Below are 27,453 nucleotides of genomic sequence, written 5' to 3'. Positions count from 1 at the left end.
GTCGGACAACCGCTAGTTAGACTACGGACTTTGTGTACTTTACTGAGAAAGTGTAATCCCAAATATAACATTATTACTAGTATATGTTACATTTGACCACTTTCTAAATGGCCTTTGTATTCACTCGTTGATGATGCAAGCTCACGAATGAAATGAAACAATTTTGATGTGTGGAAAAAATAGCATTTAAGACTCGGTTTCAAAATGTAACATATTGAACCACTATATATTCAGTTACATAATCGTCTTTGTTTCTTGACGAATTACTTTCAAGTCTGCTTCCTTTAAGTCACACAGTATGCAAACATAACATTTACAAAACGTCGTCGTTCTGATTTGTGGATCAACGTGACAGCTTTTCTATATGCTGCTATATTTACTGCCGCAAATGTCAAGGCCTTTGTGTATTCTCGCGCAACGCAATTCGGTCTGTGCGGTCTAAGGTAGGTAATTCTCGAAGGGTTTTTATATTCTCTCCTTTTGTCACAAACATACGAGTTCGATTCCATGTCTGACCATTTGGCGCACTTTTGACAAATTAATGTAGATTGTATGAAATGTTTTTTATTGTTGTTTAGATTGAATCAGTTAAACCAGAATTTCGGGGAAGGTAAATTTATTGGTATTGTATATGAAAATATTATATGCTCATATATATAATATGAAATTGCCGATATATTTGTTTACGGACCGTTACAAAATAGGTGGTTTTGTAATGTATTGAATGTATTTAGGTAATATAGCTGTAAGAATCTTTGTTTCGATCTTTGTGTCTCCGCTTTTCATTCTTGTCAAAATGCCTAGCTTTACCTTGTTTCGTTTTAACCGAAATACATTTTGTATCGACCGGACCCGGAAGTTGATATTTGAGTAAATGGCGCTAAATGAATCTGATCGGTCAATCGCAAATAATGCTGTGAATATACCCTTGAAGATGGCATTTTGAAACGAAAGGCTACAACAAAGCGCTATACTCTTTGGATTATGTTCATCACGTGATGTAAGTCATATACAATCATACAAGCTTATTTTGTTGCTGATGCAAGATGTCAGTGTAATAAATAATATGCTTGTTGAGCATATTCATTCGTCATTCTTAATCTTAAAATATACAGCTCTTATTCAAACGAACTAGGTATGTATCAGCTGTGTATAGGTTATATCTCTTTGTGTTTGGAATCGGTTGTCACCAAAAAAATATTCTGGCAATAAATCACTACACGTTACAACATACTAGTAGATTATGTTTTTTTCTTAACCATGTGTTAACAGTATATGCTGTGGTGTTTATCTGAAGTATTCCTATTTTGAGCGACACGTGCAGATCCGGGTTAGAATATTGACCTTCAGTAACCCATGCTTGTCGTAAGAGGCGAGTAACGAGGTGGTTAGGCTCGCTGACTTGGTTGACACATGTCATCGGTTCCCAGTTGCGCAGATAATAAAGCTCCAGTGTCCACCCATGAATGCATGCTCATGGCGCTGAAAACCTATGTTCAAGGAGAAATGAAGAGTCACTGCAAGGCTTTAGTGAAGAAAAAAGTCTTAAGATTTTTTCTTGAAAGAATCAGTTGTTGCAGAAAGTTTTATGTGGAGTGGCAAAGAGTTCCATAGGAGTGGGGCAACATGCTGAAACATTTCTTTCCGTAGGAAGAGAGGCGAGCCGGAGGAACTACCACTCAGTACCAGTAGATGCTGATCTTGAGAACAAAGAGTCCTGCTGCTCATGCTGTTGATCACTGGATTGTCTGGTCCAGACTCGATTATTACAGACCGCCGTCATATAGCTGGAATATTGCTGAGTGCGGCGTAAAACTAAACTCTCTCACTCATCTATTTTGAGCTAGGGCATGTAATCGTGGGACCTCCATTATTTGCAGAAAGTTCCGTTGTAGTGAATCTAAAGGCAATCACTCATATTGTTGACTTTATCCGATGGTAAAGAGAACAAGACACAACTTCACACTTGCACAATCTACATCATAAAATAGTTTTTAATATGTCGTAATGATTTGACAATGTACACCAAATTATGTTTATGTGTTTATGAAATAAGTTGTTACTGCATCTACACACGTCAATCTTCAGTCATCGGAACAATGTTGTAATGTTTTCAGAGACAACATTGCAGCACAATGGCTACACTACCAGGCCATCAGCAGTACAAGATTGGGGGCTTGTCTGTACAGTTCCCCTGTAAGCCATACCCTTCCCAGTTCAGTATGATGGACAAGGTAACTACTTCACTGATCATATTATTACACTCGAAATGACAGTGTGCTTTCTCACGGGCCTAGTTAGAGCGTCTGCCCGGAGAGTGGAAGGTCGCAGGTTCGATCCCCGACCGAGTCATACCAAAAGACGTTAAAATATCAGAGGCCCAGATAAGCTGCGTATCCGGGTAAAATACGCATAGAAAATCTCCAATTACGCATTGAAAAATAATTCTTGCGTACCAATTACGCATTTAAAATGTTAGATACGCAAAAAGTTTAAAACAAATGCATACGGAATATATTTATAAAAATCGCTTGCGTTATGAAAAAGATATCGATTGCTATCAAGTTGTACTGTTAGTATAGGACAAGTGTTGTACTGTCAGTATAGGACGAGTGATTTTTTATGAAATCATTTCCATTATATTTAAGTTGGTTTTGATTAGGTATGACATAAGGCAGAACATACCTGCTTAGCAAACTTACTCAATGACATAATACTTAGGTGAGTAAAATGACTGAAATACGCACATATTTGAAAGCAGTGGGTAACGGAAAACGAAATACCCACACAACATTCATAATACCCACTCCAAAAAAATACAGTGGGTACAGTACCCACATGAGCTAAATCTTATCTGGAGCTCTGAATATGGTACTTGTTGGTCCCTGTCTGGCCCTCATCATTAATGGATACAAGGGCTGGTCGGATCTATAATTTGTTAAACCAGGGCCTCCATGTTAGTGAGTGGCTCACAGTCTCTCTGTGTTTGTGTTGTCAGATAATCAAGGGTCTTGAGAGGCAACAAAACTGTTTACTGGAGAGTCCAACTGGAAGTGGGAAGAGTCTTGCCTTGCTGTGTTCAGCTCTAGCCTGGCAGAGGGCCGAGAAAGGTGAGTAGACAGAGAAGTAGACTACTAGACTGGGCTTATACCCTACTGTCCTGGACTGATGAGTAGGCAGTGAAATTCTTGTCTCTTCCATATTGGTGGGTTCATAGACAAGTAGACTAATGAGTAGACAGTGAGAGTCTTGTCTCTGCTGTGTTGAGCTTGTTTTCTTTTGGAAATTAAAGGAAATAAATGAAACTTTACAGTATTCAATGAAACTTTGCATTTATATAAAACAATCACTCAATAGACTGATCCAGTGAAAGTTCAATCCATGTCCATATGTTTGCAGAGAAGAGAGATCAAGAAGAAGCCAGAAAGCAGAAAGTTTTAGAAGGTGAGATGTCTTCTTCTGTTGGAAATACATTATCACCCCAGCCCACTCCAGACTTTGTGACATTATCAGGGTGTCGTTACACAAGTCAACCTTAGTGCTATAATGATTGTAAACCTATGTTGAAATATTGGAGTTGTGTTCACTTTAGCGATAAGATCCCAGTATACAATCACTAAATTTATTATGTCAAAACGTATCTCACCAAACATATCCTCAATTATAAACCTTCACTTGGCTCCAGATAAGGGCCGTATCGGCGTATATATGGATATAAAATAAGCACGATACGGTAGGAAATAATTTAGAAAACGTAGCAGATACGCACCACAGCAATGGTGTACGGTCTTAGAATCATTTACAGACGTATTTATCTGAAAAAGTATTGTTTTATTGTTTATTGACCTGTTTACACAAGAGGAACAATGTTGTTGTGTATATATGATATGAAACAAGATTACTGGTACTCCATTGAATTCCATTAAGTACTCTAAATGTACTCTTGAGTTTTTCCAGTACTCCTGCATTGAAAAAATAAGGAGTACTACTCCTGATGTTGAAAATGTATCTGGAGCCCTGCCTTCAATATGATCAGCTGGTAGAAACTTCCTGTTTTTCATACAGTAGACTTGTATAAAGGTTGTTCGGCGTAATTCATCCTACAGAGCTACAGATAACTTTTTGGGTCATTGAGTTATGTACTCAATTGTGTTCATCTCAATTGGGTATCCTAATTTTCCTTGAGTAACCAAATAAATTGTACTCACCTCACTCAAACTCAATTTGGTATTTTGTCATTTTTCATTAATTTTAAAAATATATTAAAGTTTAAATGTTAGTGTTTGTTATTTATATTTGATAAGAAAGACTGCAAGTTGTCAAGTTCATGTCCTGAAATAGAACCTTTCAGTATACCAGTTATTTTATCTATCCATCGGTACGCAAGCTAAGATTTGATATGTTTGTGTGTACGCATGTAAGATCACATTTATTGAGTATTTACCAAAATCCAAGCATACTTGTACTCAATAGACTTTATAGGAATTGAGTTTTCACATAAATATTTGCGTAATTTACGCATATATACTTAGCATCTATTCTGTCTTATGCTATATATGTGAAATCCTCTTTCAAACATGAAGTCTAAACATTGCGCTCCTAACACCGCTATATCCAAAGACACATTGAGATAATGGAATCGAAAGAGAGCAAGCATAACCTGGTATAGGTTTATGTGATAGATAGGGGTGCAATGGTATGCCCATGCCACGGTTCGGTACATGTTGCGATACACAGCTCTCGGTTCGATACATTTCGGTTCGGTTCATTACCAATAAAAATTGAAGTTTCAGAGAATTCTTGGAATTGGGACCCAAATGAAAGTGCCTATACAAAAACTTGTTCATCCAATCGAATTAGTATGAGTTGTTGACAACAGCACTTCGGCACAGAAATGTCTAAAACGGTAGCTACATGAAGATGTCATCTAGAAATAAATTACATGGAATTTTTGTGATGACATTCCGAAAGTAATGTACATAAGGTGAGTAAGATGATATTTTCGGTACGAAAACCGATCCATATTTTCAAAGTGAATTTTGGTGTACCAAACCGAAAACAAAATACCACGGTATACCGTTTCAGCCCCAGTGATAGAAATCTTTCATGTCATCCCGTGATGTACCTCGAGTCTCTTAGTCCACGACCTGTCATCATTTAGAGAATGCAGGTTTTGTGGGCCCAGCATCTGAAAGTGGTATTCTTGATTAATAGTTATTTGGCATTAAATGTATCATAACTATAGTCATTCACTCCATGATCCGTGAAGATCTGGGATAGAATTGATCTTCAGTAACCCATGCTTGTCAAAAGAGGCAACTAACGGGATCGGGTGGTCAGGCTCGCTGACTTGGTTCACACATGTCATCGTATCCCAACTGCGCAGATCGATGCTCATGCTGTTGATCATTGGATTGTCTGGTCCAAACTTGATTATTTACAGACCACCGCCATATAGCTGGAATATTGGTGAGTGCGGCGTAAAACTAAACTCACTAACTTATTCCCTCTACATGGGTGTGTAATTTAATTGGATTGATTGGATAGGAAATGTACAGTACCTTTCCTGGTCATATTTCTACATGTTTTTTGTAGATGCAGAAAATGGAGTGTGCAGATGTTTGTGCAACTGTCATATAGACGCCGCCAAACAAAAGGCATCTGAGGGGGAGTCGACGTGTGCCTACTTCCCCCCACCAGGAGGTGCCACAGCAACGTCTTGTGCTCAAGGGAACTGTGGTAACACATGGAACCTTCACAGTATTTCGAGCAATATCGATTCCCTTGAAATATGAATAGCATTTTTGTTTTAGAATTCCTTGTTTGACAGCCTGGTTGACAGTCATTCTGCCTCTAGCCATCATTGTAAGAACAGCTCAGACTTGGTAATTGCAGTGCCATGACTCGTATGTCAAGGAGGCAAGGGAGTTAACTAAATTTCGTGTCCGCATTGTAGTTATGTCCTTTGATCCCTCCAATTCTAATTCCATCTCTCATATCACTTGCATTTGCTTCAGACCAAACTGGCAATGTCCAGCCTGGATGGATATGACCAATAATCAGGATTTTTTTGTATAAAAAATGAAGTCTTACCTCATGAAGTACATCATCATTTGAGCATCTGGAGTAAATGCCTGAGAAGATGTGAAAAAAATATCTGTCAATGCCTGTTCAACAGTACAGAGACTCTGCAAATTCTATTGCAATGTGCAATTCATTAGCTGTGTTCTTTAGCAACAGAATTTTGACTTCATAACATGATTTTGATTGGAACATTGAAAGACTTGTAAATCTTGCCAAAATATAACTCCAGTTATATGCCTAGTTCAGCAAGGACAGAAACAGGATTTTTATGATCACTTAATTCCTTTGCCTCAGGTAGATAGGAGTGATAATGTTCTAGCACAGCTTTTTCAAAGCATTTGAGTTGCTGCTTTGGCTTCTTGCAGTAAGGTTTTTAGATGTGGATGTATTATATTTTCAGATAAAGATGTTGTCTGTGTTGATGATGATGGTGATGATGATTTCAAAGAAGACTCCAAGACTTTCAGGACTCCTGGTACCCACCAGGTTTGGCCTTAACAACTCTCTTATCTATCAAAAGCATGGATGACCCTTTGGTCTTCTGTGTTTTCCACCTGTGTAGAGTTGTTTCCCTTTACATTGACAGGATCTGTTACTTATTGGTCAAATCTCAAATCCCTTTAGGGTCCTTAGTGCATCAAAAATAACTTGTAGTTGTCAGTAACCTTGATGGTGGCAGTAAAGCATCCTGATGTTCCTGAGACCGCCTCCGTGGTGTAGTGGTTAGAGCGTCCGCCAGGAGAGCGGAAGGTCGCGGGTTCGATCCCCGGCCGCGTCATACCAAAAGACGTTAAAATATGGTACTTGTTGGTCCCTGCCTGACTCTCGGTATTAATGGGTACAACGAGGACTGGTCGGCTCGGAGTCAGTATAATGTGTCTGAGTGGGGTATTCATGCTTCACTGCGGCATGGTATCTCAGTGGGTTAGCACTATAAAACCAGCTTAAGTCTAGGCTAGTACAAGCAGCCACACATACACATACACACGCATGCACGTTGTCATATGAGCAAAATATTCTCAAGCACAACGTTAAACCCAATTTCACTTCACTTCACTTCATTTCACCTGATGTTCCTGGCAACTTCTGCCTCTAACATATTTTCTGAGATTTAATCAATCAATTGTGAGTGAGTGAGAGAGAATGGTTTTACGCCGCTTTTAGCAATATTCCAGCAATATCACGACGTGGGACACCAGACATGGCCTTCACACATTGTACCCATCTTGGGGATCAAACCCGGGTCTTCGGCGTGACAAGCGAACACTTTAACCATTAGGCTACCCAACCGCCCCCTTAATCTATCAAGAAGTTTGGATAGAGTTTTAACTGCTACAGTTTATATGTAATTCCCACAAACATATCAATAACAGATCCATGTGAAAAATATGAATTTTTAGACTTGTATGATGGGATAACAGAGACTGATCTACAGTTTATATGTAATAAATTCATACAAATCATTGTATTAATAATTCAGAATCCATGTGATTTAAGACCGCCTCCGATATGAATTTCCGCCCGGTTAAAGGTCGCACATCCCGACTGTAATACCAAAGAGCGTTATTACTTGTTCATCCCTGGGCTTTCGGCATTAATGGTACATCAACTGCTCAGATAATTGAACAAATATTCAATGCATCACAGTGGGCTAGCACTATAAAACCAATTCATACAAATCATTACCATATCTAATATCATATGATTAAATATTCTCAAGCACGACTTTAAACCCAATTCCACCACCACCACCACCACCGTTGATTTAATTCGTGAGTGGTAGTGGATATTTCTTCTGTTTTAGAAGAAAGGATATATCAAGGTCTAGATTCTTTCTCTTTCAGCCAAGTTTATCAAAAAAACTTCGGAGACATGTGACCATTGAATATGATGCCTCTCCAATAAAACCAGGCAGCATGGACACACCAAAGGTTGAAAGTGTGGAAGTGAACAAGAAAATAGAGACAGTTAACATGGTATCTCCCCCTATCAAAGACTGCCAGGAATGTGACTGTGCCACTCTCAGTGCCAGCAAGAAAAAGAAGTAAGGCTGAATATGTCTAAGGGTCGAAATTAACGGACACTAATATGCTAAATGTGTTTAAAACTTCATAATGGCAATCAATTTTTTTATAAATGTCCCATGTTTTTGATGATTTAAATCAGCAAAAATATGAGAATGGTTGTATAAAAACATCGTCAATCATACTCAGTTTGGAGTTTTGAAAATGGTCGCATAGAAACATCATCATACTCAGTTTGGAGTTATTTCCCCTATTTTTACGTCCTGTAACGAAGGATTTCGACTATAAAATCCACGGAAATTATAGCCAATCATATGCTAAGTATAACATCAGTATTTTCTGATTCAATGATGGCAGACCTTAGCAAATACATGCATTTGTCAAATTTGACATTTATGATGGAACATTATTGCAAATAATATGATATAAAACTACTTAAAACGGAAGTGTGAAGGGGAAAGTGGTGAGGAATCGGGGATAAGTCCTGACTAAAAGAAAACTGACGACGGTCACGCTGAGAAACCTATTAAAGCAGTGGAGGTGTTACGTGTCACATGATTTTGGAATTATTTTTATGTTTTTGCTCATTGAAATTTCATTTAGCTTGTAGCTTAAAAAGTCACAAGCAGTCTTTTGCTTGTGCCTTATATAGTTAAGTTCTAACCCTAAAGTCTTCTTAGGGTCTTTATAAGCATGTTTTGCTCACCTGAAGGGATTCAGTTGACTGAAATGTGACAGTCACGTGTCCCGTTTAACCAGTGTCGGGTGTTTATTGTCCGTTGTGAACAATAAACAAGAAGTTGCCATCCATATACTCATCTTATATATTCACCAACTTCTAAATGCCTCTCAAGAATCTCAAGTTGTTCAAGAATAATGTACCAATGAAGGTAAAACTTTTACATGCTTGTTCCTTCCCTGGATGACTCCCCTATTAATTCAAGGGATTTGAATCTGATTTTCTTAGTCCACGCCCATCCGCCTGTCCGTCCATCTGTAATCATTTTGTTTCCGGAGCACAACTCGAAAACTGTTCAATATTTTTCAGCTAAATTTGGTAGATATATCATATCAAACAGAACCTAATGTGATGCCTTTTGCTATTTACAGATTTTCGTCACATTTTATTTTCTTAATTTCCATGGAAATGTATGGGATTTACTATCAAAAGGGAGCGGTGGGCTTCATTTCCGGAGCACAACTCGAAAACCTTTCAATATCTTTCTACAAGACTTAGCAGATATATGAGGCAGATCCCAAAGTGGTGCCTATGCTGTTTGCAGATATTTGGCTATTTTATATTTCCCGGTTTCCATGGAAACAATTCGGACTTCGTCTCAAAAGGGAGGGATTTGTTCTTTCAAATACAGTAGGTTTAGCTTTCATATAGCTGCATAAAATGGCACAAACTCGAAAAACCTTTCAATATCTTTCTACAAGACTTAGCAGATGTATCAAACAGATCTTGAAGTGGTGCCTTTTGCTATTTACAGATTTTTTGGCATTTATGTTTTTCATGATTTCCATGGAAATGATTTGGACTTAGTCTAAACAAAATCAAGTTGGACTTTAAGTAACTGTTAGATGATTTGTTCTTTCAAACATGTGGGTAGCTTGGGATTTGTCATCTTCTGATGACTCTTGTTCTAAATGACCGTTAAAATAATTTGTGTTAAAATACCTGAGTTTTTTGGGATGGAATAGGAATTTGCTTGCCACCAGAATCAGAAATATATCCCATGACTGGTATATGTGTCACATTTTACTGTTCATATAATCATATAAAAGTCTACATGAATCTTCTCCAACTCACGTGATTCCAGATCACTAACACTTGTTTTCATGATGTACACTTTTTTTCCAGAATCCCTCGAATCTACTTCGGCACGCGCACACACAAGCAGGTGGCACAGATAGTTCGGGAACTGAAGAGAACAGCCTACCATGACGTCGAGTAATGAGTGTTTTTTCAATACTTACAGCTAATCTAAAGTCAGGAGATCCTTCACAAATGTTAAGTGATTTAGATGAAGATTCCCTTTAACACAGAACACGGAATTTTCAATGTGAAGGCCGTCAGCATTCCTGTAATCAAGAAACAAACAATCTAATGACATTAATACATTAAAGATGTCACTTCTTGTAAATCACAAACAAGGAATAACTTCTAAGAGACACCGATGACAAGCTGAACTGTTCTTATCATGTGTATCTACGCATATCTTGACTGTAACATATTTCCTGACAAAGTCCATTTCAAATTCACTCATGACGTGAAACTATGTCTGCCATTATACATTTTGTATATTTTGTATATTTCGTCTTAGTTTTACATTGTTACACTTACTGTTAAAATGCAGACCTCAGAATTTAGGAAAATATTAGGTTAAGTAAAGTTTAAAAAAAAGTAAAGTTCCCCATTTTGAACAGTCTAATAGTAAATCCCTTGCATGTGCAAATCTGTTCTGATAAATACCCAACACATGACACTGTTTCTGAAACCCAAAATGAGTATTACATCACTCTCTGCTCAGTAGCACGTTCTTTATACAAATTAAATCATGTGATTTGTAGTGGTCAGTGGGGTCTAATCGGTGTTTTTGTGGACAGCATGACAATACTGGGGAGCAGGGAGCACACCTGTGTCCATCACGTGGTCTCCAAGATGGCCAACAAGAACGATGGCTGTAAGGAACTGTTGAAGGTGCGTCTGTGACAGGATTTTCAAGTGATCTTTATGAGATTCAATTGGGTAAAATTAAAGAAAATATGAAAGTTCCTTTTCTTTCTCATCATGACACTGGAGCATGACGTTCATTTCGATGATACCCTTATTCAATGGGGTTTGTACAGGAAATTTGAGGGCACTGTTAACATCCTTATAATGCCCTCATGTTCCTGTAGTGTTCCTCCAACTCTTATTGTAGCTGTTCTTCCAGCTCTTCCTGTAACTGTTCTTCCAGCTCTTCCTGTAGCTGTTCCTCCAGCTCTTCCTGTAACTGTTCCTCCAGCTCTTCCTGTAACTGTTCTTCCAGCTCTTCCTGTAACTGTTCTTCCAGCTCTTCCTGTAGCTGTTCCTCCAGCTCTTCCTGTAGCTGTTCCTCCAGCTCTTCCTGTAACTGTTCTTCCAGCTCTTCCTGTAACTGTTCTTCCAGCTCCTCCTGTAACTGTTCTTCCAGCTCTTCCTGTAACTGTTCTTCCAGCTCTTCCTGTAGCTGTTCCTCCAGCTCTTCCTGTAACTGTTCTTCCAGCTCTTCCTGTAACTGTTCTTCCAGCTCTTCTCCTGTAACTGTTCTTCCAGCTCTTCCTGTAACTGTTCTTCCAGCTCTTCCTGTAACTGTTCTTCCAGCTCTTCCTGTAGCTGTTCTTCCAGCTCTTCCTGTAACTGTTCCTCCAGCTCTTCCTGTAACTGTTCTTCTTCCCTGTAGCTGTTCTTCCAGCTCTTCCTGTAACTGTTCTTCCAGCTCTTCCTGTAACTGTTCCTCCAGCTCTTCCTGTAGCTGTTCTTCCAGCTCTTCCTGTAACTGTTCTTCCAGCTCTTCCTGTAACTGTTGTTCAGCTCCAGCTCTTCCTGTAACTGTTCTTCCAGCTCTTCCTGTAACTGTTCCTCCAGCTCTTCCTGTAACTGTTCTTCCAGCTCTTCCTGTAACTGTTCTTCCAGCTCTTCCTGTAACTGTTCTTCCAGCTCTTCCTCTTCCTGTAACTGTTCCTCCAGCTCTTCCTGTAACTGTTCTTCCAGCTCTTCCTGTAACTGTTCCTCCAGCTCTTCCTGTAACTGTTCTTCCAGCTCTTCCTGTAACTGTTCTTCCAGCTCTTCCTGTAACTGTTCCTCCAGCTCTTCCTGTAACTGTTCTTCCAGCTCTTCCTGTAACTGTTCCTCCAGCTCTTGTTCTCTCTTCCTGTAGCTGTTCTCTCCGCTGTTCCAGCTCTTCTTCTGTTCTTCTGGCTGATCCTTCAGCTCTTCGTGTAACTGTTCCTCCTGTAGCTGTTCCTCCTGCGCTTCCTGTAACTGTTCCTCATGATGTTCCTGTAACTTCCTCCAGCTCTTCCTGTAACTGTTCCTCCTGATGTTCCTGTAACTGTTCCTCCAGCTCTTCCTGTAACTGTTCCTCCTGATGTTCCTGTAGCTGTTCCTCCAGCTCCTCCTGTAACTGTTCCTCCACACGTTCCTGTAACTGTTCCTCCTGATGTTCCTGTAGCTGTTCTTCCAGCTCTTCCTGTAACTGTTCCTCCTGATGTTCCTGTAGCTGTTTTTCCAGCTCTTCCTGTAACTGTTTCTCCTGATGTTCCTGTCACTGTTCCTCCTGATGTTTCTGTAGCTGTTCTTCCAGATGTTCCTGTAACTTTTCCTCCTGCGGTTCCCCTGTAAATTTTCCTCCTGTTCCTCCAACAATGTTTGTTCTGTGCAGGGTCCTGGCTGCCGGATGAAGGACCGTGCCAAGTCCATCTCCAGCCAGGAAGGGATCCACCGCATGGGGCTGACGACGGCCTGGGACCTCGAGGACATGGTGAACATGTGCAAGAAACAAAACGTAGGACTCTGGGCCATATTCAGCGACGTCTGTTCCAAATCCAGTCCTTTAACTGTGATTAATGATCGTTCTGCTGAGATTTCTCTGACAGATATGGAATCTCTTATTTACTTTCTTTACGTAATTTTTTACTTTCTTTACAGAATTATTTACTTTCTTTACAGAATTATTTACAATCTTCACATTTCCTGTCAGTTCTATTCAGTTCCAATTCATATCAATTTTTTCTTGTCACTCAATTACTTATTCAATCAATACACTGACCTATCCCCCACATGCATTCAACAAACCTCTAACTCCCCAACAACTCAATCTGTACCTCTATCAGTCACTCACTAGCCAGACAAGCAAAAGGGTCTGGACAACCTGTGTTCGTCAGCCAGTTACAGGCCTGTGTTTTTGACAATTGCAATATTTCGGACTGGCATTAAGACAACATTGACTTCATCCTCATGCAGGCATGCCCGTACTTCCTGACGCGAGCTCTGAAGGAGCAAAGTGAGATTATCATCTGCCCCTACAACTACCTGGTGGACCCCATCATCAGAGATATCGTAAGTACATCATCATTATAGAGAGTGTAAGTACAGGATCATCATAGAGAGCGTAAGTACAGCATCATCAGAGATAGCGTAAGTACAGCATCATCATAGAGAGCGTAAGTACAGCATCATCAGAGATAGCGTAAGTACAGCAGTACTGATACATCTCTCTTGAGAATGAAACCCAAAAAAGAGGCAAACTTTACGTAATAGGTCATAAACAAATTACTGTCCAAGGGCTACAGGGATCATCTTTTAGCCAATTTGCAACATCATAGTTCTAATCTAACATGCATTTGCGAGTGAGATTACCAACAAATTGATTGAAGAAAATCCAGTCCAATTGACTGTCAACACTCACAAACACTACTGGTATGTTTTTAAGAATTCTAGCATCATTGAATTTCTCTCATTATTTGAAATTCTTTACTTACCTCTTATCATCTTATATGCATACTTGCCTTACTCTCCGAAAACAGACTGCAGAAGTCGAGATCGAAAGCTTGCTAACCTATAACTCGCGAAGGTGGTTCGATTGAAGACATCCGGGTGACCGGTAAGGTCACAGCAGTCTATCACGTGCCACCGTGAACAAGTCATTCCTTTCTTATTCGTGTACCGAATCAGACGTGGATCGAGATCCTAAGACTTGTAGTTTTGACTGCGGGGGTATTGTGTCCCCTGTGTTTCTTATTTGCTATACTTCTGGTATGTTTTAAGTTTGCTAACTTTGTTAGAACGTACTCACCGGTGAGTCCTCGTTCTTGTTTTTTCTCGCTCGCTAGTTTTTCTCTTCGCTCTCGCTTCGAGTGGAGTTCATGGTTCGTGGTGGGGTATCCGGGACTTGTGTCCTTGGATATCTCTTTTCGGGCTCCCATTCATCCCTCCTAGGGTGGGTGGGTGTTTTCGCGGTGTTTATTTTGCTTTTTCACTTCACCTGCGTGCCTCGTGTTACTGCCAAAATGGCGGTCCCACGTGACTTGCCGGTTTAGTCTCCCTGTCTGGATTGAGCGGGGTTGTGTTTGCGACGTGTTTGTTTCTGCAGCCCCAGGCGGTTCGTACATGTTTTCGCTTGTCGCTTGTCAATAAATTGTTGTTTTGCTTGTGTTTTAGAGCGCTGTATGCCACGGCCTCATTGCATAAAGTGTAACGGTCTCAAGTCGTACAGGGACCCGCACTCTCGCTGTTTGAATTGCACTTCTCAGTGCACGTGGGACTCCAGGTGTTCGGAGTGCGATCGACTGTCCCTTGATTTCTTCAAGGCTTATTTGCGTGTAGCTAAGAAGAGGCTTACGCAACAGAGACTACGCAAGAGAATGTCATCTACTCCTGTGGAAGACTTGGGGGAGCCGCCTGTTCCCGCATCTACCCCGATTTCGTCTGGCGCACCTACCGGTACGCCTTTGAGTTCGTCACCTGTGAATACGGCGCTTCATGTGTCAACCGAGGATTCGTCAGTGTTCCCTTTGGGGTTGGACAGGGCGCACTGATGGGACAAGCTATACCTGTTGGACTGAGTGTACCTCTCACCGGTGGCGTATCAACTGGCATTGGCGCACCTCTTCAGACTGGCGCACCACAACAACAACGTAGTTTACAGCCTATGTCTGGCGTACCGCAACAGTTCTCTACTCCACAGGGCAGTGGTTTGCCGAACCAGAGAGGTTTTTATCAGGCAGGTGTGACTCAACAGGTGGGGAATTATCCACCTCTGTTCCAGAATTTTGGTATACCGCAGAATTATGGTGCACCTCCTATTCAGGGGTTTGACCCGAGTGTCATCTATAATTTTATGAACTAGATGTTTCAACAGTCGCAGCAACACTCCCAGATGGGACCACCAGCCCCCCCGGGGCCTGCTGTTTTACCTTCATCATCCCCTCAAGAGTCTCGCCCTGCAACACCGGATGTAGTAGGTCAGTCTACTCCACTTCCTCCACCTCCTTCCACTACCTTGGATCGGTCTTCAAGGTCGTCCAAGAGGGACAATAAGGGCTCTACGCGTTCAAGTGACAGAAGTAGGTCGCCTCTTTGTTCCCCTTGCTCTGAGAAGGATTTCCGTCCAGATTATGACGAATCTTTGGAGGGTCCGGAGATGTTGGACCAACCTCATTCCGACACTCATTTAGGCATTGAGGCAGTGTTTGATTGGATGGCGGATAGACTGCAGACTACTTGCCCTTCTCCAGCTGCAGGGGTGGATAAGAAGCTCACTATATGGGACTCACCCGATCTTCGTCTTCCGCCTCACCCTATTGTCCGGGACTTGGTTGACTCTCTGGATGAGGAATTTGCTAAGTTGTCTCTGAATCATAACTTCCGGGCGGCTAAAGCGCATAGGGGTGATTATCCTATTCACTCCTTGGATTTCTCTGACCAGGCCGCTGTTCACGATGAGGAATTGGATCGCCTTTCGTCTACTCCTGTCTCCTCGTATAGGGTTCCTGACTCCAAGTTGGCTGCTATTGATACGGAATTGAAAAGAATGCTCCGTCCCTTGTCGGCCTTGGCCTCGGCTACGGAGGCCATTTCTCAGGATTTGGAGGAAGATAATGGTTCAAGGATTGACCATCTCACAACAATGATGCGTTGGCAATCTCGCACATTGGGGGACATTGTTGGTCATGTTCGAGTTGCGTTGGCCAATACCTCTCGGCATGTGCTTGGGAACCGGAGTTCACAAGGAAGTTGCTTCATCAGCCTTTTTCTGCTCGGTGCCTGTTTAATGATGCCATAAGGGGGATTTATAAGGAACATTCGTCCTTTACAACCACGGGGTTAGCCCTCGAGTCTTTTCGAGCCATTTGTAATACAAATCCAGCGCCCAAGGCCAACTCCTATGTTGGCAAGCGCACCTGTGTCCGCCGAGCTGGCAAGTTTAGGCAAACTAAGGGACGACCCACCGGTGGTGCCCCAGGCAAGAGAGGTAAGCCCCTTGCCATCACCAAACCACAATATCAACGCCGCTGAGGCATCGGACTTCCACGACTGGGACCTTCCGCCCCCAGTCGTCCAGATCCATCCCACACCTGTAGGCGGAAGATTGGGGATCTTTTGGCCTAACTGGACATTCCTGGAGGATCCCTTCGTGGTCAACATTCTGAAAAGGGGGTACCAGCTTCCCTTATGCAGTCAGCCGCCTCTGACCAACCTGCCTCGGTCAAGCGTTTATTCTGCGGCTCAACATCAGCAAATAGCGGAAAACATTCAGATTTTGCTCGACAAAAGGGCCATCGAACTGGTACAGGACCCAAACAACAACCTCGGGTTTTACTCGCCGATCTTTCTGGTCCCCAAGAAAAACACCAACAAAATGCGAATGATTCACAATATGGCGGTGTTCAACGACCGTTACCTGTTGGATCCTCCTCATTTCCGACTGGTTTCATGGACCAGCTTCGACCAAGATCTCTCCAGGGGACTGGCTTATCAGCCTGGATATACAGGATGCGTACCTGCACATTCCTATTTTCAGGCCCCACAGGAAGTACCTCCGGTTTTACTTCCAGGGCCAGCATTTCCAATGGAGCGTACTCCCGTTTGGAATTTATTCGGCCCCGTGGCTGTTCACACGCATCACGGTGCCGATTACACGGCTCCTTCATCTACGAGGGATAGAGTTCAGCCCTTACATCGACGATTGTCTAATGAACAACTGGGATCGTCAAAGGCTTGTCAGACAGAAGGAATACGCTCTCCGATTATTCCTTCAACTGGGTTGGTTGATCAATTGGGAGAAGTCGTATCTGAAGCCGTCTCAGAGACTCACCTTCATAGGAGGACTTTTTCTCACCGCTCAAGACAAGCTCAGAATCCCACCCGACCGGTGGGTGAAGATCTTGGCCTGCGTCCACAAGGGGTTGACCCAGGCTCTCAAGTTGAGGGATTGGCAGGCCATTTTAGGTCTATTGACGTCGGCACAGGACCTCACGAGCAGGGGGAGGCTCATGCCTCGGCCTCTTCAGAGGTTTTTGAACCCGTTCATAGAAGCCGACGCTGTCAGGTCCAGCATTCCACTGCCGTGGCATCTGCACCGGTACCTTCGTTGGTGGACTCACCCATCGAATGTCTGCGTCGGAGTCTGTTTGAGCGAATTCTCCCCAAACCAGGAACTCTTTGTGGATGCCTCATTACAGGGGTGGGGAGCACACCTGGACGGCCACACAGTCTCGGTCAACAGAACATCAGTCCTGGCACATCAACAGCTTGGAATTTCAAGCTGTGATTCTGGCAGTATCTCATTGGCGAGATCGCCTCACTGGAGCCAACTTACTCATTGTATCGGACAACACAACAGTGGTTTGGGTGATACGCAATCAGGGGACGACGGGTTCCCGACGTCTTCTCCATCAGTCGTTCGAGCTCTTCGAGATTTTGGATCAGGCTCTCATCACAGTTCGAGCACGACACATCCCCGGTTGCAAAAATATCCTGGCAGACGCTCTAACCAGGCCCGGCAAACCTTCCCCCACCGGATGGATGCTTCATCCCGAGGCGTTCGATCTCGTTTGCCAGTCCCAGTACAGGCCCATGGTAGACTTGTTCGCCACAAACCTGAACAATCAACTTCCGGTTTATGTGTCTCCGATCCCTGATCGAGCCGCGTGGGCAGTCGACGCTCTGTCTCTGTCTTGGGAAAGTCTCGACGCCTACGCCTTCCCGCCTCCAGTGCTTCTGCCGGAAATCGTGGCGAAAATACGCAAACTACTCGTCTGAAACTGCTTTTGGTCGCGCCTTGGTGGCCGGCGAGGGGTTGGTTCCCCGAGCTAAGGCGTCTCGCCAACGCACACCCAATTCGTCTGCCCGGGTGGAGAAATCTTTTGCTTCACCCTCACAGCAGACAACTCCACCCAGACCCAGAGAGGTTCAATCTCTGCATTTGGGTCATTTACAGAGGACCTTGAGGGCGAAAGGTTATTCGGACGGTGCGTCCAGAATCATCTCGAGGGCTCATCGAGTTTCAACGAGGGGTCTTTATGATGACAAATGGGTTACTTTTGAACGGTTCTGTTCCTCCCGTTCTGTGCGACCGTTGACTGCCTCCCCTCAATTTTTGGCGGACTTCCTCCTTCATCTCCGGAATTCTCGTTATCTCAAAGGAGGTACCATCGCGACTTACCTCTCGGCCATCAACTCTGTTCTGGCAGTAAAAACGGAGGTGCGAGTATCCAAGATCCCCGAGTTGCAGGCTATGTTGAAAGCTTTCAAACTGGAGGACCAGAAAGTGAAGTTTCGTCCACTGGCTTGGGACCTCAACATTGTTCTTCAACACTTGCGAGGTCCCCGTATGACCCTTTATGCCAGGCGTCTTTTGATCTGTTGTCCAGGAAGACGGTCTTTCTTCTGGCTTTGGCCACAACCGCAAGGGTTAGCGAGATTCACGCCCTAGACGCCACGAGAATCCACTTTGAGCAATCTCGCCATGGTGCTGTCCACTTGGGTCTCTTATGGGACTTTGTGGCTAAGAATCAGTTGCCGGGACAACCAGATCGAGATTCACCATTCCACCTCTCTCCTCTGTGGTAGGGGCAGAGGACACAGACGAAGCTTTCCCTTTGTCCCGTGAGAGCTTTACGAGAATACATCTCTAGATCAGCTCCTAGACGAAGGACGAGAAGACGGTTGTTCCTCCCTTTATCGACAGGCTCCAAAGGGGAGGTCAACAAGAACACAGTGGCCCTCTGGTTGCGGATCTACACCATCATCAATGCCTCACGAGGCAGCCGGGTTACCTCCTCCTAAGGCGACTAACCCGCATGAAATTCGGGCTTTGGCTTCCACAATGGCTCTTCATAGGAATTGTTCAATTCCCACGATTATGGAGGGCTGTTTTTGGAAGTCTAACACTGTTTTTGCCAGCCATTATCTTCGAGACGTGGCAGTTGAAGATGTGGAAGGTCTTCAGAGTTTTGGTCCTCTTGTGGTGGCTCAACAGATGACACGTCCTTCTACTCACTAAGGTACGAGGCGTTGTTCTCTTCCTTTGGAGGCTTTGTGACTTTTGTACAGGAACAATCGTGAGAGTACCTCACCTATTGTTCCCTTTACGTGCGTCACTTTCATGGTCTTTGTTTTGCTTGCAGACCCCCAAGCATTCACTGTTCCATACGTCACTCTTTGGGTGAACAATGGTTAGAACGTCCCACCTTCCAGCACTGTCGGATAAGATGCATATAAGATGATAAGAGGTAAGTAAAGAATTTGGTAAAATCTAAGTATTTTAGATATTTACATACTTACCTCTTATCATCAAGTCTGAAGCCCACCGGAGACTTCGCTGCCTCCCCACTTTCATCGTTCTACCTGGTTGTTCGTTACGAAAGGAATGACTTGTTCACGTGGGCACGTGATAGACTGCTGTGACCTTACCGGTCACCCGGATGTCTTCAATCGAACCACCTTCGCGAGTTATAGGTTAGCAAGCTTTCGATCTCGACTTCTGCAGTCTGTTTTCGGAGAGTAAGGCAAGTATGCATATAAGATGATAAGATGTAAGTATGTAAATATCTAAAATACTTAGATTTTACCAATTTTCAGATGGAGATAAACTTGAAGGACCAGATTATCATCCTAGACGAGGCTCATAACATTGAGGACTCTTCACGGGAAGCAGGCAGTCAGAGCCTGAAACAGGAGCTGATACAGAAGGCCATCACAGAACTAAGAGCCATGGGTAGGTTAGGGCGTTGTACATTCCATGCATGCTCCGAGGTTTATTACTGATAAGTTGTTGTTATTGTTTAATGCCGCACGCAGCAATATTCCACCTACACGATGTATATGGCGGCAGTCTGGACCAGACAATCCAGTGATCTACTCAATGATGAAGACATGTGTCAACCAAGTCAGCGAGCCTGACCACCCGATCCCCATGTTTAATGCCGGACGCAGCAATATTCCACCTACACGATGTATATGGCGGCAGTCTGGACCAGACAATCCAGTGATCTACTCAATGATGAAGACATGTGTCAACCAAGTCAGCGAGCCTGACCACCCGATCCCCATGTTTAATGCCGCACGCAGCAATATTCCACCTACACGATGTATATGGCGGCAGTCTGGACCAGACAATCCAGTGATCTACTCAATGATGAAGACATGTGTCAACCAAGTCAGCGAGCCTGACCACCCGATCCCCTTGGTCGCCTCCTACGGCAAGCATGGGGTGCTGAAGACCAATTCTTACCTGGATCTTCACAGGTCATATCAATACTGGAAGCACCGTTGAAGGAAAATCAAAAGCTGTACCGCTATTGCAGAAAAGGGTGTAACAATTGATCACACTTTGAATGCTTTGTTATTGATCTGTAGCGATGAACCACTAAAATATGTGACCATATGTCCATGATTCTGCCTGCTTTAAGTTCTGAGGCGGTGGGGTAGCCCAGTGGTTAAAGCGTTGGCTTGTATCACCAAAGATCTGGGTTCGATTCCCCATATGGGTACAATGTGTGAAGCCCACGGTGTCCCCGCCGTGATATTGCTGGAATATTGCTAAAGCAGCGTAAAACCATACTCACTCACTCTCTCGCTGCTTTGAGTACTATCCACTTATCATTGGGTTCTTTCCTTCAGTGAATGCTGGGGTAGATACGGCCAACTCAATGTTGCTGGAAAAGGTGGTAAGTTGGATTAAAAGCAAACTGAATCTTCAATTACCCAGAAATGATGACACTTTATTTCTCTCTGTGTTCTAACAGTAGTGGGGCGGTGGGGTATCCTAGTGGTTAAAGCGTTGGCTCGTCACGCCGAAGACCCGGGTTCGAATCCCCACATGGGTACAATGTGTGAAACCCATTTCTGGTGTCCCCCAACGTGATGTTGCTGGAATATTGCTAAAAGCGGCGTAAAACCAAACTCAGTCAGTCAGTCAGTCTAACAGTAGTCCTTGACTCTGTGTTGTCAAAACTGGTACTCAACATTTGTTGCTCATGGTGACAAAAATACATCTAAAGCATTGACAGCCACAAGCCATAGAACAGTCTGTAGAAATCATTGGGATGGACTCATGTAGTTCGGAAATAAATAATCACAGGCTTCATGGTCAGATATTTGTTTGAAATCTGAAACCTGTTCAGTATCAGTGAATTTTGTTGGTTGGAACATTGCTGGATGTAAACCCTGAACAAATTCTTTCTATTGTAATAATAATAATATTATTATTTCAGATGACTGGATTGGACCAGTTTATACATCTCCATTCTGACAAACTGGAACAGAAGGACTTCGATCAGTCGTACAAGATCTGGTCAGGTTTTGACATCGTGGCACAACTGGATTGCGTTGGTCTTGGACCAGTCAAGTATACTGAAGCAATGGTGAGTCTTAGAATTCTGAAATCTGAGGAATATTTATGCTCTTCATAGGTTTGTAAAAAGACAATGCATGGAAAAGTCCTTCAATATTTCCTCAACAATTCCCACCATAAGTAAATGTATTATTATTATTAGTGCCATTTTTGCAACTTTTCTCTGTTGGAATCGGTCAAAAACTTAAAAGATTGCGATTTGTATATGATCTAATTATGATTATTGCAGATTATCGTCTCCTACAAATTTTACCCAAGAAATGAAAGGCCCCCAATGTACCATGTTTGTGTATAACATCAATGTTGGTTGGTTGCTGCACTCAGCAACATTCCAGCTATATGGCAGCAGTCTGTAAATAATCAAGTCTGGACCAGACAATCCAGTCTAACGATCCCGTTAGTCACGTCTTACCACAATCAGATCTTCTCTTGTCTGTAGATGGATGTACGTGTATTGTGTATGTTAGGCCAAGTATGATGTAATTTTAGCCAGTTACCTTGTCAAATCTGTTTTATGGCAACTGGTGTTGCTATGTGTATTTATTAAAACCTTACAAGACCCCAAAATGACCTTTACCGTATGAATGTCAGTATGAATGGTACATATTTTATGGTACAGAAATCGATGGGGGTGGTGTGTCAAGAGAAAGACGAGGTGGTTCGAAACGCCCAAGGTGAAGAAGTCAAACTGAGTCCTCCTGTAATGACCGTGCTAGAACATCTGGCATCGGCCATTGACTACCTGTACAGGAACGACATGAAGTTTGTGGAGGATTACAGGTGAGGGAGGCCCACTGATCCACTCAACAGGTACCAGTAAATATACTCATGGAAACCAATAAGGGAACACCTGAAAGTACAAGTGTTCCTTTATTCTTTTCCAGGTTTCTTCACAAGCTTTGTATTGCACTGTGGGTTACATTCTGGAAAAGAATAAAGGAACACTTGTACTTTCAGGTGTTCCCTTATTTGTTTCCATGAGTATAAATAAGTCAGGCTGACAAAAACAGTTGGAAGAATCAACCTTGACAGACAGTGCCACTAAAACAACCGATTACATCTGTCAGTACCATGTTAGCAGGTGCTGTGTCATTAAAGACAGAGTCAACATGGATTTCTCAACTTTTCATTACATTACAGATAAACACATTGAAATCCATGTTTACTCTCTTGATTACAATCTTTTCTAATCATTAAATAAATAATCACTTGTTTAACTTCTGATGATCCACAGATTTTGATTTTAAGCAATAAAAATCAGTGCAAAAAGGTGTATATGTATCATTGGGGAGTATTAGTTTCAGAAAATTGCAAATTATGGACTGATGTCCCAGATGTTTCATACTCTTCAGTTTGGTATTGACTTCCCTGAATCATCTGCCATGCAGTCTCAGGGGTCTAATAACTCCCCTGTGCCCGATGTTTGTTGTATAAGGACAGTTGTGTTGTTTCTATGTGTGATTGTACATTGTCCTCCGATACTGTTGATCTTGCCCTTAAAGGCACTATATCACACCACACTTCTCTAAAACTAAATCATGCATTTCTCTTAATAATACTAATTATCAGCCCTCAGGGAAGCTTCCATACTTGGATTAGTTGTAATGTTCATTAAATTATTAAATATTATATCAATATATAAGACTCATTTCTTTCTCTTGCAGGGTCTCCATAGTCAAGACAACATCGTTTGTTTCCAATCAGCCAACGGTTTGTATGACTGATTTGACATCAATAGACGGGTCATGGAATATTGTTGTGTCATTTCTACACAATTAATAGTAAACAGAGGTTGGCAAGCAAACAATACAACAGTAAAGCAACCTTGCATGACTGAAATGAATTTCTGCATCAAGACATTGAATCACTGTTTTTTATGTGAATCATTGTGCAAAGATAGAGTGACTTGAGTCAAAACCTTTGTTGGTTGACTAGTATTTCATTAGAAATTGCATTGTATTTAGTGACTTTTTTATCGGCATACATCATACAGACCTGTATGAGTTGAAATCTAAATATTCAAGTCCTGGTAAGTTTTAACCTGTCTTGATTTGAAAATGTTGCTGCTGAGTGAGTGAGTTTAGTTTTACGCCACACTCAGCAATATTCCAGCTATATGGCGGCGGTCTGTAAATAATTGAGTCTGGACCAGACAATCCAGTGATCAACAGCATGAGCATTGATCTGCGCAATTGACATGTATCAACCAAGTCAGCGAGCCTGACCGCCCGATCCCGTTAGTCGCCTGTTACGACAAGCATAGTCGCCATTTGTGGCAAGCATGGGTTGCTGAAGACCTATTCTACCCTGGATCTTTACGGGTCGTGTTGCTGCTGAATATTAATCATTAAACAGTTATCTTTAATTGGACACTACTCTTATCATAACTTAAACGTAAAACTAATTCTTTTGGCTGTCATTCAGCATTCGCTCTGACACGACCCGTGAAGATCCAGGTTAGAATTGATCTTCAGTAACCCATGCTTGTCGTAAGAGGCGACTAACTGGATCGGTTAGTCAAGCACGCTGACTTGGTTGACACGTGTCATCGGTTCCCAATTGCGTAGATCGATGCTCATGCTGTTGATCATTGGATTGTCTGGTCCAGACTCGATTATTTACAGACCGCCGCCATATAGCTGGAATATTGCTGAGTGTGGCGTTACACTAAACTCACTCACTCACTCACTCTGACACGCCATAGAACCTTCATACTGGGCTGAACTCTTTCAGAATGGTGCCTGGCTGAATCCAAGGCAAAGGCATGGAGGTAAGAACCTTGGTGATGTGGAAACATATGCTACATGATTCTGAAATATATGGGAGTGGATGTTGCAGTCTGGTAAGGAGATTCCATTTTGAAGGGGGAGATCTTTCAACTTTTTACTGTCTATAAATACTTTTCTTGACAAGTGCTATTTGTCGAGTTAAGATTTGAAAAACATACCACATAGCTTAGTAGACTTGGCATCATGTATTAAAATATATCTTTCGATCAATATTTTCTTTCACTTTTATTTAATTGGTTTTTTTTTTAACATTGTACTACCTACTAAGGCTGTTACGATTCACTCGCATATTCGGTGAATCGAACCGTAGCCCTTCATGAATTCAATTCGTTATTCGTGGTCACTAGAACCGAATATTCATGAATATTTACTTTTTTTTTAAGGGAGTGTGTTTTACTTGAACCCTTTTGTCCTTTTTCAAAACGAGATGTGCAAGAATGCATTATGTACAAGCCTTGTAGTAGCGCAAGTCATGTTAGTTTGCCAAGGGCAGACATGTTACTGTCAACTATAACTATTACATACCAAATCTGAGAGTCATGAGATGACTGACAAATTAACACTGTCAACATGGGTATTCAATATTGTGCATCAGTCACTTAACTGCAATATTGTATTCGTGAATAATTATTCGTATTCGTTACCCAATATTCGTGATACGTATCATATTTGCAACATAGTGTATTCATTACAGCCCTACTACCTACCAAGGCAGATATGCTAATCCAAGAAGCGTGGAACTTCATAAATTGAACTAAGGCCAGGTGTTTGTTTCAGGACAGAGGAGAGTTCCCATGGTGACTTGTACACTCAACTTCTGGTGCATGAACCCTGCAGTGGTAGGTTGCTGGCCCCGTTCTTCTTCCTGGGATGTGGGGTAACTCGTCAGGACGAACACCCGGGTTCAATTCCCCACATGGCTACAATCTGGTGTCCCCGCCTCGATATTGCTGATATAATGCAAAAAGCAGCGTAAAACCACACTCACTCACTCACACTCACTCACTCACTCACTCACTCACTCACTCACTCACTCACTCACTCACTCACTCACTCAGTTCTTGTGTACAACAATAATCATCATGGCAACAGATGGAATGTGTTTGGATGAGGTTTTTGAGGCTTTAAAAAATCAGGCAGTTTCTTCTCAGTGATCAAAAGAATACGAAGAAATACTGAGAGGGATAGGATTCATAAATGTACAAGATGAAATTTTCAGTCTTTGATCGGGATGTGTGTTAAAGAAATTATGGAATTTTCAAAGATTGACAAACATTGAATATTTTGTTCAAATGACCTAAAACATCTTATGCCCTAAGACAGGCTCGAATCAGTTTTTATAAAGAAAGTATCACTGAATGTAATCATAGGATCTTTTCGGAACAGTCTCTGTTGAATGACAACCCAGTAACTAAGCCTATCTCTGTACCGCAGGCTTTCTCAGACCTCCAGAACTGTCGCAGTATCGTGTTGAGCAGTGGAACGCTGTCACCGATGTCGTCTTTTTCCTCGGAGCTTGGGATGAACTTTAGTATACAGCTGGAAGCCAACCATGTGATCAAGGACGATCAGGTAGGGAGAAGTGTTATTTGTAGTTAAAATCCCAGATGCGAAATCGTGCCAGTTGGCTGGCTGAAATTGACATCACGTTATTTATATGTTTCATTTGATCAGTAGGGAGGAACTGCCATTTTGTGAGTCAGTGATATTAGTTGTGATTGTCTTTAGTGTGGTATATTGTGACCTGAGCTGACTTAAGAAATAGTCAGCAAGAAGTGCTGGGCGACTGGTGAAAGGGAGATAACTCCAGTGTTATGGCGCAGGCATTCTGAGTTGGCACACCTGACCTTTGACTTTATGTGAATCATGTTCAAATAGGTCCTATTGTATGAAACTGTTTTGTGCACACTGATGTGGAATAGCAGTGAAAATTCAGATGGAAGAAGTTAATCATAAACTTGCTAATGTTGAAACAGAAGAAAGATAAATGTGAATGGTGGTTGCTGTATTATTTGTCCCAACAGCTGTTGCTAATGGAGGTTACAAAATTCTAACAACAGCATCTGTTGTTAAAAAGTAGTTATTTGATATTTGAGTTCTACTTTCTCAATTTTCATACACACAAATATCTTCAGCAAAGTATTGTTTAGCTGTAAAAGTGTGATCGAAATTCATATTTATAAGTCAGATACTCCATGATTTTTAAGATCTTCATTAAAAAGTGTTTTTTAATCCATAGAAGAAGAATGGGTTACAATCTCATGTCATATGACAGATCTTTATTACAAGCGGTCTCGTATCAGTCGTCTCATCCAGCTGGTCTTGTGTTCATAAATCCATCCTTGTAGTCGATCATTTATTGATAATTGTTCGACAGATGCCCTTGATATCGATTATGGTTTAGAGGTCGATTCCCAACACTATTATTTTGTCCCCATGATCCAGTGTTGGTTTAGATTTCAAGGTGATGCCATTATTGTCAAGTCACATTGTTGTAGACCCTGTTGGTCCCGAGGACCGTGCTTGCAAAGCTCCAAAGAAGAATAAGTCCGAGTAGATGGTTACCAGAGATAAGCATCTGTTGCGTTTTATTCCAGGTGTGGGTTGGTGCTGTTGGTCAAGGTCCTAGTGGGACGTCTCTCCAGGCAGTGTACAGGAATGTGGAGACCTACAATTTCCAAGATGAACTTGGACAGTTGGTCCTACGAGTCTGTAAGGTAACTACTGCTTTTGCATGATTTGAGTCTGTAAGATAACGACAGCTTTTGCATAAGTGAGTGAGTTTAGTTTTACGCCGCACTTAGCAATATTCCAGCTATATGGCGGCGGTCTGTAAATAATCGAATCTGGACCAGAGAATCCAGTGATCAACAGCTTGAACATCGATCTGTGCAATTGGGAACCGATGACATATGTCAACCAAGTCAGCGAGCCTGACCACCCAATCCCGTTAGTCGCTTCTTACGACATGCATGGGTTACTGAAGATCAATTCTAACCCGGATCTTCACGGGTCCTTTTACATAAGTAGAGTCTGTAAGGCAACTGCAGCTTTTGCCTGGTACAAAGCCTCAAAAACAGTTCCTCAGATGTATGATTATTATCCCCAAAGCGTTTTGCGGGGGTATTAAATGGACTCAGACGTACGTCGTCCGTCCGTCCGTCCGTCCGT

At 42.3% G+C, this 27,453-nt stretch overlaps 1 protein-coding gene across 1 annotated transcript in view; it reads left to right on the top strand.

Annotated features, from left to right (window-relative positions):
- The first annotated feature begins 853 nt into the window (after positions 1-853).
- Positions 854-27,453, top strand: part of LOC124271423 (Fanconi anemia group J protein homolog) — a 41,022-nt gene continuing 14,422 nt past the window's right edge. The window contains exons 1-20 of the mRNA XM_046706576.1: positions 854-1,000; positions 2,118-2,234; positions 2,999-3,110; positions 3,400-3,444; positions 5,596-5,739; positions 6,485-6,570; positions 7,929-8,128; positions 9,973-10,062; positions 10,719-10,812; positions 12,518-12,640; positions 13,099-13,194; positions 19,720-19,855; positions 20,761-20,807; positions 21,354-21,503; positions 22,113-22,273; positions 23,158-23,203; positions 24,227-24,263; positions 25,060-25,121; positions 25,717-25,854; positions 26,880-26,999. Coding sequence (XP_046562532.1) covers positions 2,136-2,234; positions 2,999-3,110; positions 3,400-3,444; positions 5,596-5,739; positions 6,485-6,570; positions 7,929-8,128; positions 9,973-10,062; positions 10,719-10,812; positions 12,518-12,640; positions 13,099-13,194; positions 19,720-19,855; positions 20,761-20,807; positions 21,354-21,503; positions 22,113-22,273; positions 23,158-23,203; positions 24,227-24,263; positions 25,060-25,121; positions 25,717-25,854; positions 26,880-26,999 — 1,986 coding nt within the window. The 5' untranslated portion in view covers positions 854-1,000; positions 2,118-2,135. The remainder of the gene's footprint in view (positions 1,001-2,117; positions 2,235-2,998; positions 3,111-3,399; positions 3,445-5,595; positions 5,740-6,484; positions 6,571-7,928; positions 8,129-9,972; positions 10,063-10,718; positions 10,813-12,517; positions 12,641-13,098; positions 13,195-19,719; positions 19,856-20,760; positions 20,808-21,353; positions 21,504-22,112; positions 22,274-23,157; positions 23,204-24,226; positions 24,264-25,059; positions 25,122-25,716; positions 25,855-26,879; positions 27,000-27,453) is intronic.

Source organism: Haliotis rubra, unplaced genomic scaffold (genome assembly GCF_003918875.1).
Source record: "Haliotis rubra isolate DU_JTF1 unplaced genomic scaffold, ASM391887v1 Scf160, whole genome shotgun sequence".
Classification (NCBI taxonomy): domain Eukaryota; kingdom Metazoa; phylum Mollusca; class Gastropoda; order Lepetellida; family Haliotidae; genus Haliotis; species Haliotis rubra.
Note: the sequence above shows the minus strand (reverse complement) of the source record. Positions and strands in the feature narration are given on the sequence as shown.